The following is a 14,987-nucleotide window of genomic DNA, read 5'->3' as shown; positions in this document are numbered from 1 at the left end:
TGTTATTGAAGGTTCAGAGTGAAATCTGGTTACTATCGCAAAACGAAGAGGGTGTTCTCCGAGTCGTACAACTGAGCTATCAATGTCTTCACACACACCTTAAGTGGTACTTTATATTTTGTTCCCCTATTCTCCAAAGATCATCAGTTTGATGAACGGGACTTGATCCAGCTTTAGATGGCAGGAGGCTACATCGCTCGGGACAATATAATGATGGAATTAGTGAACAGGTCTTTCTTTCAAGAAGCTCCTTTAAGATGGGCATATATGATACATGACCATATACACGATCTTGCTTAATTTATTTTATAGGGGGAGCTTTGCAGAATCGATGATGATAGAGTCCAAAGAGATACCTAATACGACTCATCATCTGTTAGCAATATTAATCGATAAAATTAAGTTAATGGAGTTCTCAAATTACAGACTCTCAATAAAAAAAATTGTTATGGGTTTAGAGTGCAGGGATCTTTGTTACCTTTTGTTCTGTTTGAAAGATTAAAAAGTATTTGAGTGTTGATATTACGGGGCTGTGACTTGCGGGAGTTGCCTGTCAAATTAGATTTAGAGGCTGTCGAAGTCATTATGTGGTCTTTACAATTTGCGAGTATTGAATCTGCGGGACCGTAAACTATAGAGTTTCCCACGTGGAATGAGCAAGTTGATCAACTTGATGCAGTTTAAAGCAGAAGACTAAAGAATTTCCATGGTAAACACGAGGGTCCACGTCATGTTTCCACATGACCACAATATTCTGCATCGTGCTTACCCCAAGCTTGTAGAGGAACGATAACATGGCGTGGGCATTTTGAGAATATTTGGATGCTAAAGAACCGAAAGCCGACACCTCTTTAGTGCAAAACGAGTGGCCATCCTTTAGTTATCGACTTACGCTAGCATTGGTCAACATATCATAAAAGAAGAGATCTACTTTTCAGGATAGGGAACCTTCAAAGAAGGCTCGTCATCATCCAGAATCACCACCATAACATCAATAGTAGAAAAAGATGAGTGCGTCCGGGAATATCGCGGTGAGATATTTTAATTATAGAAAAACTAATCACGTTTCCTAGTGTTGCTTGACAGGACGAGTGTGGTTTCTTTGTCAGCATCCTGATCACAATCAAAAGGGCTACCCGTAGAGATCTCAGCATCAGCAATAGCTCGGAGGATAACTACGAAAACGAGCTCAAGCTTTTGCTCTCAATCTTCATGATGCTCAAGCTTTAGGAACAATTATGCAAGGTATAATTCTACTTTGTCATATGCCAGTTAATACATTAATGGAATATGGTTCAACACAATCTTCTATTCCACCATACTTTGCATTTAGGTTACACAAAGTTTTCCTATGTATATCTCGTAGCACATCACATCTATCTTTTTTAGTACATAACAAATATTTTGCTTGTATGATAAAAGAACTGTTTACTAAAAGAAAAAATCACATTGACATAACAATTGATTTCAGAAAATATGTTTACAAGATGTGTTTAACTTATTGGTGTCGAGAATAATTGCAGGACATTTGCATTCTCTTTACCCGTGTAAGTGCGTGTGGAACGTGTGATCAAACTGAAGAGTTAATGATGCTAAATAATTAGAAGCACACGAAGAAATTAAAATGCCAGAACAAGTTTCAGTTTTTGATCCTAAACTAAAAAAGGTTTGGGTAGAAACTTCTACTTCTTATGGCCATCCATAGATGACTAATTCAAACACCTCCATAGCCTCGAAGAAATAAGACACATCATACAATAACATCTCCATCTATTTGGGATATGAAATTTTTTTATGATATTAGTAATCTATAGAAATTTGAAACTAAATCATAATGTACAAAATATTGAAATAACTTTAATAATATTAGGTGATCATGACTCGTTGAGTCACGTGGGCTTTGATCATGGTGAACAAGAGGGTCCACGTCATGTTTCCACATGACCACAATATTCTGCACCAACTTCAATAGTAGAAACAGATGAGTGCATCCGGGCGAATCCTCGAGTTGCTCGACAGCACGAGTATGCTTCCATTGTCGGCATCTGATCACAATCCAAAGGACTCCTAGTAGACATCTCACATCAGTAATAGCTTTAGCTTTTGGTCTGACTCATCAGGATTCTCAAGCTTTGGGAACAATTATGCAATGTATAATAATTCTACTTTGTCATGTGCCACTTACTATATTAATAGAATTTGATGCTACACACTCTTCTATGCCGCCACCATACTTTGCATTTAAGTGACACAAAGATTAGTTTTTCTATATATATCTCGTAGCACATCTTTCTTTTTTTAGCACATAACAAATGTTTCACCTGCATGACAAAAGAACGATTTACTATAAATAAAAAAATCACATGGGCATAACAATTGATTTCAGACAATATGTTTATCTTATTAGTGTCGAAAATAATTACAGGATATTTACATTCTCTTTACCCGTAAGTGCGTGTGCAAGATTGGACGTGTGATCAAAGAGTTAATGATGATATATAATTAGAAGCATTAAAAGAAATTAAAATGCCAAAACAAGTTTCAATTTTTGGTAGAAGAGGTTTGGACAGAAACTTCTTTGTCAAACACCTCCATGGCATCGAAAAAGTAAAGTACGATACACAATAGCAAGTAGAGGAATATTCCTATTCCAAGACATTGAAGTTTATCGTTGAAGCTTAAAAGCAATGCATGATAAAATTAATTATCTAAAATTAAATTATAAAATATTAATATCATTTTATGTTGTGAGATAATGTCCAAAGGACTAAGCACATAGATGACACTGAATACTATATGTAAAATTTGAGTCACAGAACTAATTCAGTTAAAATTTATCTTTCAATTCAAACAATCTTGTCAAATACGTTTGGCTAGGATTTTAATTCTTTCATATAGCATAGTATTTGCATACTTTTAGATAAAATAAAAGAAAAGACTTTCCATCTAAGAAATGTATTTATTTATGTGTTTCTTGTCCTAAAGTTGAGTTTCATTTCAGAAAATAAAACTAATTCTTGTGTCGACGACCGGAAAAAACTCTCATCAGATTTCACGAGGAGACAAAAGTTGTTATCATATCAGGCATCTGATTCTCGATGGTGAGATGGCTAAATTGGTGGGATTGGCTTTCGCTTCGTCGAAAGGCCAAACTACAGCTGGTGGAATAAACAAACACTCCCAGAAAGCCAAGTGGTGGAGAATTGGCTTAGATCAGACTAGTGAAGAAGTTTGCTGCGTAGCACGTGCAGCCTCCAATACTTGATGCTGCCAACCGCACTTTTGAGGGCTGCCTCTTGAGGAGTTGTTGTTGTGGCTGAAAATATCCTTCTTCTCTGAGAATCCTCTAACCTTTGTGCTTGGAGAAAGAAGGATCAGCCCTGCACTGAGATGTCGTCGTGGATACTAGCAGGCTTGGGATCGTTCGGATCGTCCCTCATCGGGAGCTTGATCAGTAAGATCACCGACTGTCTGATCGAAAAATTTTCGAAGGATCCCGGAGTCGCTGACCTCCACAAGCTGAAGGACACTCTTTTGAGGACTGAGCGCACCATCGGCGAAGTCGAGAACATGTGGATTAAAGATGAAGGCACGAAAAAGCGATTGAAGGAATTGCTGATGAAACTGAAGGACACTGTTTATGACGCTGACGACTTGCTTGATAAGATCCAGTTCCGGGTTCTGAAGCGACAGATCGAGCAACAAAGAGCTCAGGGGTATGAGGCAAGTAACCAATCATCTTTTTCTTCTGATCTCCCTCCGAGTAAAAGAAGAAAACTTCATGAACGTGTCGGTCGCCTCTTCGGTAGAGAAGATGATGTGGATAGAGTGAGGGAAAATCAGAGTAAGTTAGATGAATACACTACTGAGATCAAGCATTTCATTGATAACTTACATGATGATGAGAAACAGATGATAACGTCAGTAGTGCCTCGAACCACCACTTCCTTTCCGATAGAAACTCAAGTATTCGGACGAGACGAACAGCTGAATCACCTTCTGGAACGGTTGATGAAACCGGCCGATGGATCCGGATCCAGCAACAGAAGCATCTCTACCTTGACTATTTTTGGGATCGGCGGGGTCGGAAAGACTACTCTTGCTCAGCATGCCTACCACCACGAGAGGGTGAAGGACTATTTTCATCATAAGGTCTGGGTCTGTGTATCCGACAACTTCAACGTGGAGAGGCTTACCAAAGAGATCATAGAATCCATAACCGAGAAAAAGTGTGATCTCAGCAACCTTAATAAACTTCAAGAGGTTCTTAAGAAGAACTTGACCTCAAAAAGGTTCCTTCTTGTCCTCGACGATGTGTGGAACGAGGACAGCAAGAAATGGACAACATTTCGTGCACCATTGTGGTACGGAGTATCAGGAAGCAAGATTTTGGTTACAACTCGCTCTAAAAATATTGCAGATATGGTTGGCAATCCGATCCCTCTAGGAGTTCTGGATGAGGCCAGCTATTGGAAATTGTTCAAGAAATATGCATTTGGTTCCGAATACGCCGGTGAATGTCCACAGCTAGAAGACATAGCAAAGAAGATCGTTAGCAGGTTGAAGGGGTTGCCACTTGCGGCAAGGATGGTAGGCGGGTTGTTGAAGGACGGGATGAATGAGGAGCACTGGAGAATCATCGCAGAAAGTGAAATCTGGCAACTACAGCAAGACGAACCGGGTGTCCTGCCAGTCCTACAATTGAGCTATCAATGGCTTCCCCCACACCTTAAGCGGTGCTTTGTTTTTTGTTCCCTTTTCCCCAAAGATCATCGGTTTGATGGAGAGCACTTGGTCCGGCTTTGGATGGCAGAAGGCTACATTGCTCAAGACAACAATATGACGATGGAGGATACAGGAAGCCGCTACTTCTTTGACTTAGTGAAGAGGTCTTTCTTTCAGGAAGCTCCGTGGGGATCGACATATGTGATGCATGATTTGATACACGATCTTGCTCGGTTTATTTCAAAGGGAGAGTTTTGCAGGATCGATGATGATGAGTCGAAAGAGATCCCTAATACGACTCGTCATCTATCAGCAACATTAACCGATGGAACTAAGTTAATGGAGCTCTCCTGTTATGATAAATTGCGGACCCTCGAGATCAATTCCAAAAGTTTTTGGTTTGACTTTCGAGTCAAGAGCCCTTTGTTCATTCAGTTTGAAAAATTAAAAAACATTCGAGTGTTGATATTGCAGAACTGTGGCTTGCGGGAGTTGCATGAGAAAATTGGTGGCTTGATACACCTCCGCTACCTTGACATATCCTACAACCGTTACATTAGGAGGTTGCCGGAGTCATTATGTGGTCTTTACAATTTGCGAGTACTGGATCTGTGGTTCTGTGAACTACAGGGTTTCCCGCACGGCATGGGTAAGTTGATCAACTTGATGCATCTTAATGCAGAAGACAAAATAATTTCCGAGATAAATGATGTTGGGAAGCTGACTTCTCTTCAAGAACTGTGTTCATTTAAAGTACTCAAGGATCAGGGACACGAGGTTGCCCAATTAGGCAGTCTGAAACAACTTCATGGACAACTTCGAATTACCAACCTCGAGAACGTTGAGAGTAAACAAGAAGCAAGCAAGGCTAATCTGAACAACAAACAGTATCTTGAAAAACTGGTCTTAGAATGGACATCGGATGACGGCAATGAATTAATTATGTCGAAGGAGGTACTGGAAGGTCTCCAACCACATCAGGCTCTCAAACGTTTGACGATCAGAGGGTACACTGGTGTCAGATCACCCAGTTGGCTGCAGGCACAATTGTTAGCGAACCTGATAACTCTTGGTTTGAAAAATTGCAAAGCATGGGAGGATATTTCATGTATTGGACAGCTACAGAATCTCAAGAAACTTTCCGTGAAGGGAATGCCTGCAGTGAAACAAATAAGTCATGGATTAAGTACAGAGAGCAAGTTCTTGCCTAATCTGGAAGAGCTAGTGCTGGAGAACATGGTGGCATTGGAGGAACTCCCGAGTCTTGGACAACTGCCGTGTCTTAAGGTTCTTCGCATCGATCAAATGTCAACAATGACGAAGGTGGGCCACGGGTTCTTTGGTTATAGAGATCAAGGCAAGTGTTTTCCTTGCTTGGAGGAGCTCGCGTTCATCGACATGCCAGAATGGAAAGAGTGGTCTTGGACTGATGGCCGACAACTGTTTCCCTGTTTGCGAAAACTTGAAATTGAAAGATGCCCGAAGCTTAAGAGGTTGCCTCCCCTCCCTCCTCCACTTAAATCACTGTCATTATGTAAAGTCGGGTTGACAGAAGTTCCAAGATTGTGGGAAGAAATCGATGGAAGTAGCAACAGTATGATCGTTTCAGAATTGAAAATATATAGTCTTGAAGAGATCAAGCTGGTGGACATCCCAGAATGTGAGGAACTCCCTTGTCTTGGACAATTGCCGAGTCTCAAGGTTCTTCGCATCGAGGGAATGCCAACAGTGAAGAAGGTGGGCGATGGATTCTTTAGTTCTAGAGACGAAAGCAAGTGTTTTCCTAGCTTGGAGGAGCTCACGTTCAGGAACATGCCAGAATGGGAAGAGTGGTCTTGGGCTGATGGCCGACAGCTTTTTCCCTGCTTGCGAAAACTTGAAATTGAAAGTTGCCCGAAGCTTAAGAGGATGCCTCCCCTCCCTCCTTCACTCGAGTCACTGTTATTATCTCAAGTCGGGTCGACAGAAGTTCCAAGATTATGGGAAGAAATCGATGGAAGTAGCAGTATGACTGTTCCAGAATATGGACTCCCTTGTCTTGGACAATTGCCGAGTCTCAAGGTTCTTCGCATCGAGGGAATGCCAACAGTGAAGAAGGTGGGCGATGGATTCTTTAGTTCTAGAGACGAAAGCAAGTGTTTTCCTAGCTTGGAGGAGCTCACGTTCAGGAACATGCCAGAATGGGAAGAGTGGTCTTGGGCTGATGGCCGACAGCTTTTTCCCTGCTTGCGAAAACTTGAAATTGAAAGTTGCCCGAAGCTTAAGAGGATGCCTCCCCTCCCTCCTTCACTTGAGTCACTGTTGTTATCTCAAGTCGGGTCGACAGAAGTTCCAAGATTATGGGAAGAAATCGATGGAAGTAGCAGTATGACTGTTCCAGAATATGGACTCCCTTGTCTTGGACAATTGCCGAGTCTCAAGGTTCTTCGCATCGAGGGAATGCCAACAGTGAAGAAGGTGGGCGATGGATTCTTTAGTTCTAGGGACGAAAGCAAGTGTTTTCCTAGCTTGGAGGATCTCACGTTCAGGAACATGCCAGAATGGGAAGAGTGGTCTTGGGCTGATGGCCGACAGCTGTTTCCCTGCTTGCGAAAATTTGAAATTGTACAGTGCCAGAGGCTTAAGAGGTTGCCTCCCCTCCCTCCTTCACTTGAATCACTGTCATTATGTCGAGTCGAGTCGATAGAAGTTCCAAGATTATGGGAAGAAATCGATGGAAGTAGCAGTATGACTGTTCCAGAATATGGACTCCCTTGTCTTGGACAATTGCCGAGTCTCAAGGTTCTTCGCATCGAGGGAATGCCAACAGTGAAGAAGGTGGGCGATGGATTCTTTGGTTCTAGAGACCAAGGCAAGTGTTTTCCTAGCTTGGAGGAGCTCACGTTCTGGAACATGCTAGAATGGGAAGAGTGGTCTTGGGCTGATGGCCGACAGCTGTTTCCCTGCTTGCGAGAACTTAAAATTGTACGATGCCCGAGGCTTAAGAGGATGCCTCCCCTCCCTCCTCCACTTCAAACATTAAATTTACATGAAGTCGGATTGACAGAACTGCCAGGGTTATGGGAAGGAATCGACGGAAGTAGCAACAGTATGACTGCATGTTTTACAGAATTTAGTCTTGAAAGGGTCGAGCTGATGGACATCCCAGAATGTGAGAGACTCCCTTGTCTTGGACGACTGCCGTATCTCAAGGTTCTTCGCATCGAGAGAATGCCAGCAGTGAAGAAGTTGGGCGATGAATTCTTTGGTTCTAGATACCAAGACAAGTGTTTTCCTAGCTTGGAGGAGCTCACGTTCAGGAACATGCGAGAATGGGAAGAGTGGTCTTGGGCTGATGGCCGACAGCTGTTTCCCTGCTTGAGAAAACTTGAAATTGAAAGATGCCCGAGGCTTAAGAGGTTGCCTCCCCTCCCTCCTCCACTTGAAACATTAGAAATAGATGATGTCGGATTGACAGAACTGCCAGGGTTATGGGAAGGAATCCATGGAGGCGGCAGTTGCACAACTGCTTCTCTTTCAACATTGACAATACGAAAATGTCCAAATCTAAGAAATCTGGAAGAAGGGTTGCTATCGCACAGCTTACCAAATATCCGTGACATTGAGATAGCGGAATGTGCGGAACTCATGTGGCAGCCGGTGAAGGGGTTTAAAGAACTCACCTCCCTTGTGGCATTGTCAATCCGCAGTTGCCCGAATCTCTTGAGCATGACGCGAGATGGGGACAATGACATCCTCCTTCCACCCCCGATCAAGCAACTAGTGCTGTCTGACTGTGGGAATCTGGGAAAATTGCTACTGGGCTGCCTGCACAACTTGACCTCACTCACTCGATTGGAAATAGGCGACTGCCCGTCCATAGAATCTCTTCCAGAAACGTCGCTGCTTCACCTGAAACGACTTCAATCTCTGAGCATTTGGCACTGTGATGAGTTGAGATCAATAGACGGGTTGCGAGTTCTGGAATCCCTCAGGGAATTGACCATCAAATTATGTCCCAAGCTGTTGCTGAATGAAGGGAATGAGCAAGTGGAGGGTTCGTCAGTAACTGAATTATACATTGACGACACAGCCCTGTTCAAACTACCGCTCTTAAGAAGGACACTTCCATCCGTTCGTATTCTCAAAATCTCAAACTTTCGTCGAGCGACGATGTCTGATGAGGAGGGGCAGTTGTTGGGAAGCCTCACAGCTCTCGGATGGCTAGAATTCTTCAATTGCTTGAATCTACAATCGCTACCGAGAGAGTTGCATGCCCTTCCCTCCCTCCGGATTCTAGCAATAATTGGATGTCCGGAGATTCAGGCGCTACCTGAGAAGGGGCTGCCGACGTCCCTCAGGAATCTACATTTCGAAGACTGCCATCCGAGGCTGACGGAGCAGCTGCAAAAGCACTTGGCCGAGATGAAGAGTTCGGATCGATTTTTGGATGTTGACCATTATGATCTCCCATCTCTCCAACTACTTGATGAGATATCATAAAACTGTTGTATTATCAATTATTTCTCCTCTATCATATTAGGTTTCTTTTTATTAATTAACCTCATTCTTGAAGTTCAGCGGAGTAGATACACATTGTGTTAATATCAGCTCTACAGAACTCAAAATGTGATTCCCAGCCCATATAAATTAGCTCTATAAGTAGGTCCAGCTTGATTTCTATTTGACATTTATAAGCAAACAAGTTTAAATAATTTTTCAAAGTAAAATAGGAAAAAATTGCATTGATTTCGGTCAAGATATTGTTAAAGTTGACAAGCATACATCCGAAAAGTTAGAAAAATGGATATAATCAATAGAGGCAGTTGACATGTTCGAGCAGGTTGGTGTATAATTCATTTCATAATTCATACCTGAAATTGCATATTACAGTGTCGATCTGATGTATACATTCCAAAAAAAAAAAAAAAGAACGCAATTGACTCATCTTATCGATCAGTTCCAAACTATATACTAAGTTCTATCAACAAATTAAAAGAATGAGCTCGATAACCATATTAATCGACCAATTAATAACGCCAACTATTTCCCCATTAGATTACGACTAGAAATCCGGCACACTCCATTCCACAAAACACGAAAACAAAGCACTTGAATGTCTCGCTCGCCATATATCTTGGATGAAAATTGGTAATAAAGAATCAGAATCAAAGCCTGAAAACAACAAGTCGAATGCAAAGAAATCGAGACGGTGAACAAAACCCGCAGATCAAATGGCGCAAATGAAAAGATCTAAACCTTTCGAGCGATGAATGCAGATGAATCTCACCGCAGACGACTGCCGACACGAACGTCCAGGGTGGCGGATGTTCTCCATTTTAAACAATGGGGAAGCCTTGGACGGGTCAGATTTCAAGTGGGAGCGGGGCCATCAGAGATGAACGAACAGATTAGGATCAACGCACCGCAGCCCTCCACTATATACGCACCATTGATCAGATGGATGCACGAATCCTAAGGAGGTAATAATGCCCGATTAGCTCGTACTTACTTCACAGTGCAGAAGAAGAAACAGAGGTTGAGAGTTTTACGATCATAAGAAATCAAGGAAAATTTTCTTCCAATACCCAAAGAAGTAGAAAAAAACACGGTTTTCATGTATTATTTTGCTACATTCAAAGACATCCAATAGTGATTTAATACCCTGCATTTTATGCATGTCAAAAACATAAGATGATCAGAGATGAAAGCAGAGATATTTTAACCAGCAAGAAACCAGAGGAAGATAGCAGTCTGACTATAGATCGACTACTTTCATCATACTTAGAAAGCATTTCAAGACTCTGTACATGAACAGAAAACATATTTTGGAAACCATTACATCTCAAGTAGATAAATTTGCATTCACAGAACATTGTTCACTGATTCAAAATGCATTCTCTGTAGAATGTAAACAGAGTTGCAGCAGTATTGTAGCCCTGTATTACAAACAAGACCATTAACAGGCTCAGAAGCAATGACATGTAAGTACAGATGATACACTTATGTGCCCTCATGGTCCAATTTTGAAATGTGATGCATCAAGAAACTTGAACTTTGGCAGAATCTAAGAATACAATTTGGATACAGAGCAAAAGCTTAATCCGTAAATTTCAAATCATCTTGACTTTTAAAACCATCTTTCTATTCTTCCATGCATTTAAAATGATAAAAGATATGGACTGACTCATATACGAGTTCTAAAACACCACAAGGTTCCATTGTGGAAGACACAACCTACAGTATATGATTTTAAAAATGAACAGAGTAGTTGGCCAGCAAGACTGCAACACAAGCAGTCCTTGTCAAGTATTTGACATCCTGTAATCCACCATGTTCTGCATAACAATTGGGAAGCCTAATGTCATCAACAGAATAGCTAAGCTTCAACAAACATAGCAAACCCCTAAAAGAAAGTTGCAGTGTTGAAACCAAGTCAAAACTCAGCTGATCTCACATGTAAAGCATTAAAGAAAACAGAGGAAAGAATTGTTTGACTAGTAGAATTCCTCTTCAATCCACTAAATTACTTTGATGATTTGAAACTAACATTAAAGAATTGTTCCATTCCCTTCGAACTATAATGCCAATATATCATATTCGAATTGAACAGATAGAAAGAGTAGAAGAAGAAAACTAAAACCAAAAGAAAATGTAAGTAAATCAAAATCTTTTGAGCTTCTTCCATATTGGATGTATGACTTCGGATAGAATCGGTATCTCAACAGAGAAGCGGAAAGCCTCACTCTTCTGCCACGTTCGTAGCCTCGTGCTCCCTTGGAAGCACTGGATATCTGCGAGTGAAGCACGCATCGCAGAACATGTGGCCTTCCTTCCCAAATGCTACCCTTAAGCTCTCGAGCGAGAGAAAGGCGAGGGAATCACTCCCTATTGCTCGTCTCACACCCTCGACGTCCAAACGATTGGAGATCAGCTCCTCGGCCCTCGGTGTGTCGACGCCATAGTAGCAGGAGCTGATGATGGGTGGGCTGGCGATCCTCATATGGACCTCCCGAGCTTTTCCGGTGTTCTTGATGAGTTGGACGATCTTGGACGAGGTGGTTCCCCGCACAATTGAGTCGTCGATGACGACGACGCTCTTGCCTTCGAGGATGCCATAGACCGGTGCGAGCTTGAGCTTGACGGCGAGGTTGCGCTCTTCCTGATTTGGCTCGATGAAGGAGCGGCCTACGTAGTGGGAGCGAATAAGGCCCTGCCGGAAGGGCAAGCCGGAGGCCTCGGCGAAGCCAAGCGCAGCGAAGAATCCGGAGTCCGGGACCGGAATCACGATGTCGGCGCCTGGTGCAGGGGACTCGCGGGCAAGCGCTGCACCGAAGTTGTAGCGCGAAGCGTGGACCGGGTGACCAAAGACGACGGAGTTGGGGAGGGCGAAGTAGACATGCTCAAAGACGCAACCTTTGCGGGGTTTCTTGGGCAAGAGGCAGGAGGTGATGATGGACATGTCGTGGCCGTCGACGACGACCACCTCCCCGGGGTTCACCTCCCGCACGTACTCGGCGCTGATAAGGTCCAGGGCGCAGGTTTCGGAGGCGAAGACGATGGCGCCGTTGGGGCGGCGACCCATGACGAGGGGGCGGAAGCCATGGGGGTCGCGGACGGCGAAGAGCTTGTCCGCGGTGAGCAAGACGAGGGAGTAGGCGCCCTCGAGGGACTCGCAGGCCTCGATGATGCGGGCTAGGAGGGGGCGGGTGGTGGAGGTGGCGATGAGGTGGAGGATGACCTCGGTGTCGGAGGTGGTGCTGAAGATGGACCCTCTGGACTCGAGCTCGTAACGAAGCGAGTGGTAGTTGACGAGGTTTCCGTTGTGGGCGACGGCGAGCTGGCCAAAGCGGTAGCTGGCGACGAAGGGCTGGACGTTGGCAAGGGCGGAGGTTGCGCCGGCGGTGGAGTAGCGGTTGTGGCCGATGGCTGCGGAACCGACGAGGGGCTCGAGCTTGGAGGTGTGGGAGAAGACCTCGGAGACGAGGCCAAGGCCGGTGCAGGAGTGGAGCGACGCGCCGTCAGAGGAGACGATTCCAGCGCCCTCCTGGCCGCGGTGCTGGAGGGCGTGCAGGCCCAGGTAGCACATCTGGGCCGCCTCTGGGTCGCCGACGATGGCGAATACGCCGCACTCCTCGCGGGGCTTGTCGTCAAAGGCGAAAACATCGTCAGACGAAGGGTAAGGCAGGTCGGCGAAGGAGGAAGCAGCAGCGACGGATGCGGAAGAGGACAGGCGGAGGTGGGAGCGGAGGAGGGGCTGATTGGGGCATGGTCTAAGGGGAAACGGGAGGGAGGAGGGGGAGGCTTTGGAGGGGCAGAGAGAGGACACAGGGGAGGAGGATGGATGGCGAGCGGTGGCGCGGTATGTGGCAGCAGCCATTAGAGGAGGGAAGGCAAGGCAAAAGCAGAGAGGCGCTCGAAACCCGCGCGCGTGGTTGACGACGAAAGATACGGTCAGGGGTTTTATAGATTCCGATAACATCCGACTCGAATAGGTAAAATTGACGAGTAATCTATCAAGAGTGCATTTTAGGGATGCGTGTACGAACCGATGTATCGAATCCACACAACGGTATCTCCTATATCTCGAGAGCATTAAAAGCCGCACCTTACGAATCCATAGCCACAATATACAACATGAGATCCAGAATGGAGGTTAACATATCTTTCAGGTGTTATGAGAATATAATTCCAAGGCATTCCCCAAAGAAACCGTTTGATTATTCTAAATTTGGAAAGAATTGTAGTCATGAAGTTAAGAAAGGGAAACAAACCTGCAAAATTTTATTTCCGTTTTGGGTCAGCGGCCTACACCGCCTCCGGCCGGAGGCGTTGCCGCCGTGCACCGAGTTAGTCAAAACAAAACCTAAATAAATCTTTCCAAGAATCTGTGCCCACCAAACATGGAGTGTGGAGGCTGCATCTGCTTTAAGTGGTGGCATTACTTGCCAGCCATGGTCAAATTATCATTATTTTTATCATTATTTATCACTATTGACTAATTTTTATTATAACCCTCGATTTTTTTAAATTCTCACGGAGTGTCCCATTCTTTTAATGATGTCAAAATACCTCTCATTTTACAGATATTTTTATAAATAAAAAAATAGAGGCATTCTATAAGATATTTAAAATAAGGGACGCTTTAAAGAAAAAATTAAAAAATTTGCCTTATAATCATTTTTCATTGTGTATTAATAAAGAAAATAAAAAGGCTGTATTATTATTGTTTAATATTATATATTGAATTCATAAAATAATTCTTTTTCTCTTAAGAGAATCTATATTTTTTTAGTGTATAGTAGAACATCTTAATTTCAAAAAATAAAAAAATATTACATTAAATATGGTATATAATTTTCACAAATGTATTAAACATGAGATGATTTAAATGCTACTTTAAAAGTATATTATTGCTAGATGTCTTAACCGAGATAATATCTATTTTTTTAATAGTATTAAAATGCTTCATAATTTGTAGATCATATTCAAAAGAGGATTTAAATGAAAAAAATTGCCACATGATTATTTCTGTTAAATGGAGAAAAATCGAATAGGGGGCCATTCTCTTGAGGAAAAAAAAAGAAAAAAATATTTTTATGAAAAATTCGTCATATTATTATTATTATTATTATTATCGTCATCATTATCCATAAAGAAAATAAAAAGGAGGGGTTTGGAAGGAAAAAGAATAAAGGAAGATAGATTAGGGGTTTTGTGACCACCCACCCACACAGCCCAATCTGGACCGCCGTTTGGCCTCCACAGAAAGGAGAGGTGGAGGCGGCGCGAAGTGGATATGGGGGGCTTTCCGATATCTTGTTCGGCCGCCGGCTCCACCATGTGATGGAGAGGGCAGGGCAGCCCACTCCGGAGAATATACTGTCTTGGACTCTTCTTGTTCGTACGCGCTATTTTGACCTGCAAGTGGATGATGGCTTTGTTTGTGATGTGGTGGCCATGGCGAAGCTCGGAGGATGAGACATCGTCTTGGGAACGAAGACTTCTGTGCCTCATCTGTTGCTTCCGGTCATCGTCAAGGCGTCCATGCGTTGATCTCTCTTATGAGAGGTAGTGACATTGGATTGAGCTCTGATCCATCCTCATCTAATCCATCCATTACTTATTTTTAGGTTTACAGATACAATTTACACTAACAATCAATATAAAACTATATTAAATCTCATAAATATGGATCTATGCATGTGATTGATTCCAAATAGTTAAAACTTTAGACTTTATTGTTATTATTATTGTATTATGTTGATATGATACGCCTACTT

At 43.1% G+C, this 14,987-nt stretch overlaps 2 protein-coding genes across 2 annotated transcripts; one reads left to right on the top strand and one right to left on the bottom strand.

Annotated features, from left to right (window-relative positions):
• The first annotated feature begins 3,035 nt into the window (after window positions 1-3,035).
• On the top strand, window positions 3,036-9,292 carry LOC103972748 (putative disease resistance protein At3g14460). Its single transcript, XM_065143960.1, has one exon. The coding sequence runs from the start codon at window positions 3,391-3,393 to the stop codon at window positions 9,205-9,207; it is 5,817 nt and encodes a 1,938-aa protein (XP_065000032.1). The 5' UTR covers window positions 3,036-3,390; the 3' UTR covers window positions 9,208-9,292.
• Window positions 9,293-11,210: 1,918 nt separating this feature from the next.
• Window positions 11,211-13,245, bottom strand: LOC103979118 (amidophosphoribosyltransferase, chloroplastic-like). Its single transcript, XM_009395161.3, has one exon. It carries the CDS (start codon window positions 13,184-13,186, stop codon window positions 11,447-11,449), a length of 1,740 nt encoding a protein of 579 aa, XP_009393436.2. The 5' UTR covers window positions 13,187-13,245; the 3' UTR covers window positions 11,211-11,446.
• Window positions 13,246-14,987: the final 1,742 nt, after the last annotated feature.

Source organism: Musa acuminata, chromosome BXJ3-3 (genome assembly GCF_036884655.1).
Source record: "Musa acuminata AAA Group cultivar baxijiao chromosome BXJ3-3, Cavendish_Baxijiao_AAA, whole genome shotgun sequence".
Taxonomy (NCBI): domain Eukaryota; kingdom Viridiplantae; phylum Streptophyta; class Magnoliopsida; order Zingiberales; family Musaceae; genus Musa; species Musa acuminata.
The sequence above is the reverse complement of the archived record's forward strand: the minus strand, read 5'-3'. Positions and strand labels throughout refer to the sequence as shown.